Raw genomic sequence first — 4,352 nt, 5'->3', positions numbered from 1 at the left:
AAGATCACCTCCCCCAAGGTGGGTGCGTTGGACCCTGCAGGGGGTGGGCCTGCTTTTGTGTTGCAGCCTGGGGACTTGCTGCCCAGATCCTCCCATGCTGGGAACCCAGTGGGTACCAGAGAGAGGGGATGCCCCACGGACCTTTCCCCCGGAGCGCAGGGTTGGGGTATGCGCTCTGCAGGGGCCATGGGTGTGGGCTGGGTATGTAACCGTAAACCTCTTGGGGACCAGTCCAGACAGCTCCCTGCCACGCTGCCTGACCCCACGGCATGGCAGGGGCCGACGTGTAATCCCTTTCTACCGCCCCATGGCCGCAGGGTCACGCCAGCAGGCGCCATGGGTTGGGGGGAGCAGAACAAGATCGCTGTCCCACCGATGCCCCCGTGCTCAGAGCGGCTGGTGCTACAATCAGCTGCTCTGTGTGTGGGGCCGATGTGTGTGGGGACCCTGCTCCATGTGTGGGGCTGTAGTCAGCCTGGGCAGCTTTCCCGCCGCCCGGGGGTCCGTCCCACACCCGGCCCGATACGAGACCTCAGGATTGAAGACAAGCTCAAGCCGCTCATCCCGGATTCAAACGTCCCCAGGGTCCGGGCACGTGGGATCTGGGTTTTGGTTTGTCCCCTGGTGAGAGCAAGGCGGGGGGAGGGTTAGATCACAAGTGCAATGAGTTGTAGGGTCTCAGCCTTGTCCTCTAAGGGACATTTCTCCATGTTCAACACAGTAGTGTTTGCTTAAGAGAGGCCCAAGGCTGGGCTGGCAGCGGGCTGCGGGTCGGGATTGAGGGGCATCAGCAGAGCTGGGGGTTGGGGAACCCAGCATCTTAAAGGGACAGAGTTGCTTTCCTGTCTGAGCTCTGGGCTCAGACCCTGGCCCGAGCAGCAATGATACCTCATTCGCCCTGAGTCAGCCCCCCCGTGCCCAGCCCCTCCCCTCGGGACTGGAGAGGAACAGAGAGCGGGGGATGCCCCAGGAACTCCTGATCCCTTCACCTGCGCTCATCTCCTGCCCCTTCCCCCTGCAGGTGCTCCAGAGGCTGGTCAAGTCCCGGGGGAAGTCCCAGGCCAAGCACCTGAACGTGCAGATGGTGGCGTCGGATAAGCTGGCACAGTGCCCTCCGGTGAGTACCTGCCCCACAGCCTGTCCCACCCCCTACCCCTCCGTTCTCCCTGCCACACAACTGCCCCATGCCCCCGGCTCAGCCAGGGAGTACCCACCCCACATCCTCTGCTTGCCACACCGCTGCCCCACACCTCTGGCTTGGCAGAATACCTGCCACGCCCCACTTGCCCCATACTCGCAGCCTGGGCCAAGTCCCTGCCCCCCCCCGCCAATGAATATCTGTCCCACAGCCGGCCCTGATCAGCTTATACCCCCACTACCTGTCCCCTCTGCCTCTCACTGCTAGCTTGACCAAGTACCCTTCTTTGCCCTGCCCCTCCCCACTCTCCCAGCTTGGCCAAGGCCCCGCCCTCTGCCCCTCCCCACACCCCCAGCTGGGCCACCTCACGTCCCTCTCTCATTGCAGGAAATGTTTGACATCATCCTGGACGAGAACCAACTGGAAGATGCCTGCGAGCACCTGGCTGAGTACCTGGAAGCCTATTGGAAGGCCACGCACCCGCCCAGCAGCAACCCGCCCAATCCCCTCCTGAACCGCACCATGGCGACCGCCGCCCTGGCCGCCAGCCCCGCCCCCGTCTCCAACCTCCAGGTACAGGTGCTCACCTCCCTCAAGCGCAACCTGGGCTTCTGGGGCGGGAAGGGCAGCCTGGAGCAGGGGCTGAGCGCCCAGCCCAGGGTGGAGGAGCACGCGCTGTAGCTTTAAGAGGAGGAGGAGGTGGCGCCTTCAATGAACGTGGAGGAAGAAATCTTCATGGGAAACCCCGGCTGATCCCCCCCGACCCCCGCCTCTGCTGCTGCCCCCCTGTCCCGCTGCCCCGTGTGCCCTGCACATGGAGGGGTTCCCTCTGCTCGCCCAGCATCGTTCTAAGGCTCAGGAACTGGGGGCATCACGTCCATGGGGGGAACATGGAGGGATCTGCACCCCATGCAGTGCCCTAGCACTGTAGCTGCATCACAGGGAGCCGGGCTTTGCCCAGGAAGTGCCATGCTGCCATCGGCCTCCCCCACCCCGTCTGCCCCCCAGGCTTCTGCATAAAAGCTGCCTGCTCCGGAGAGCTAGGTCGACCCCGTCAGCCGGCTCTAGCGCAGGATCCTGTTTGCACGGGGCTCCTTCCAGTCACCCCTCTAACGTGGGACCCGTGGCCCTGCTGGGCTCTGCCCTCGGCACAGTGCATTCTGGGATTCCCAAAGCACCGTTCCCGGAGGGGGAGCAAAGGCTGCTGGGTGATTTCCGAACACGAGGCTCTGCAGTGCAGGACGGGGCAGTGCTGGGGCAGGGGGGTGACTCCCTGTCCACATCAGAGGGCAGCACCAGCGCAGCCAGAGCTGAGCCAGAAACCCCGGCATGGCTGTCGTGCGGTGCCAGGCGTCCCCTCGGCCAACGGCTTGTTGCAACGCCCTCCCCGCTAGTGTAGGTGGGAGCCATTAGCGAGGAAGCGTCTGACAATTTCCTCACCCTGGCTAGGAAGCTGGGCTCCTTCTCCCATCTCCTCTCCTCGTGCTGTCCCCTGAAGTCCCCCACCCCCGAGGCATCCCAACTCCTGCCTGCAGGCTGCTGCCCCTGGTCTCCGAGAGCACTGAGCTCACAGGCCTCTGTTAAGGGCACCCCGACACACCATGTCTGTGCCCGCCCCTCGGGATCCGGCCTGTCTGGCTCCTCTGTCTGCTCCCGCCTGCTGCCTTAGTGAGTGGCTGGTTCCCCGTGGGCACCACCCCATAAGTGCAAGTGGAGATTCTCCAGCTGCCTGGGAACTGCCCCCAGTCGTGCCCCGCCCTGGTCAGAGTGGGGGAGGTCAGGGCATGGTTGTGTCGTGGTGTCTGTCGTTTGTAATGCTCGTTGGAAAGCTGAAGAGCTGTGGCTCATGGCCTCCTCCTCATTTGGGCAGGCGGGAGCCGGGCATGCTTCTTTCATTCACACTCCACCGGCGCCGCTCAATCCCACAGCCCCCCACTATGCCAGTCCAGGGCTCCCCACACTCCCCCCTGCCGGTGCCCCATATTCCTGCCCCACCAGCACCCCTCAGTCCCGCCCACAACCCCCCACCCCCACTATTCCAGTCCAGGGCCTCCCTCACCCACAGCTCTGCAGTTGCCTCTCAGTCCTGACCCTCAGCCCTTGCATCCCAGCCCTGAACCCCACCTTTGCAAACCATCCCACACACTCAGCATTACAGGTATAACCTCCCCAGGGGCTGGGCTGAGACCCCATAGTTTCATCTCCCTTGTGGCCCAGACTGGGATTGGGGACCTGGGATCAGCAGGCCAGAGGCTGCTCTCGCTGTCTTGAGGATAGACGTGTGTATTAACCGGTACTGAGCTGCCATTGTCGCCCCCTGATGGCCAGACTAACTCTGCCTTGTCTTCTCCCGTTCGCATGGTTTGTCGCTGCTTCTCCTAACCAGGGACCCTACCTAGTGCATGGGGAGCAGACGCGTGAGGGGGAGCGCGCCAGCCTGCACGACTACCCGGGGGAGCTGGTCAACCGCGGCCAGGGGCGGCCAGGCCAGCAGCACGCTCGCCTGGCCAACCGCGGCCTGTCCCGCCAGGACACCTTCGACTCGGAGACCCAGGGCAGCCGTGACTCTGCCTACACCGAGCCGGGCGACTCCTGCATGGACATGGAGACGGACCCCTACGAGGAGCCCGAGCCCCGCGGCGGCACCCCCGGCGCCTACCCCCGGGGCCTGGGCCGCCACCACCTCCACCAGCGCCAGGGCTCCTGGGACGAGGCCGAGCCCGACCACCAGAACCACAACCGGCAGCTGCGGGGCCGGAGCAAAGGGCGTGACCGCTACTGCCCCAATGAGGAGGAGGCCATGAGCCGGAACAAGAATGACCTGGAGGGCTGGGGGCGGGACGTTTACATCCGCTAGGGGATGGGGCACCTGGCTGCTAGGGGTCCCAGGGGGTGGGGCTTTGGTCAGCTAGGGGCCCCTGGGATGGGGCGTTATCTACTGGGGGGGGTTCAGTGTATCCGATGGGGGATCTCTCTCCTCTGAGTATAGCGCCCCCCTGTGAGGCTGGTTTGTTTCATGCCCCCTAGCAGGGTTGGCCTGAGATTGTATGATGCTCCCCCCTCCTCCATGGGGATCTCTTGCCAGCAGTGCCGGGGGGCCCCTCTGCCAGTGGTGCTCCCCACTCAGCCCCCAGAGGGGCCCTTCTCATCTCCCATAAGATAGTGAAGATTCACTCCCACCTTAAACCCCTCAGGGGACTGGGGGGGAGGGGCA

General features: G+C 64.4%; 1 protein-coding gene across 1 annotated transcript; it reads left to right on the top strand.

Annotated features, from left to right (window-relative positions):
• Nucleotides 1-6: 6 nt before the first annotated feature.
• Nucleotides 7-4,034, top strand: LOC112123492 (voltage-dependent L-type calcium channel subunit beta-1-like). Its single transcript, XM_026662653.2, has 4 exons — nucleotides 7-18; nucleotides 1,022-1,117; nucleotides 1,526-1,711; nucleotides 3,525-4,034. Exons 2-4 carry the CDS (start codon nucleotides 1,082-1,084, stop codon nucleotides 3,993-3,995), a joined length of 693 nt encoding a protein of 230 aa, XP_026518438.1. The 5' UTR covers nucleotides 7-18; nucleotides 1,022-1,081; the 3' UTR covers nucleotides 3,996-4,034.
• The last annotated feature ends 318 nt before the right edge of the window (nucleotides 4,035-4,352 follow it).

This window comes from Terrapene carolina, unplaced genomic scaffold (assembly GCF_002925995.2).
Source record: "Terrapene carolina triunguis isolate 2854851 unplaced genomic scaffold, T_m_triunguis-2.0 Scaffold29163, whole genome shotgun sequence".
Classification (NCBI taxonomy): domain Eukaryota; kingdom Metazoa; phylum Chordata; order Testudines; family Emydidae; genus Terrapene; species Terrapene triunguis.
The sequence above is the reverse complement of the archived record's forward strand: the minus strand, read 5'-3'. Positions and strand labels throughout refer to the sequence as shown.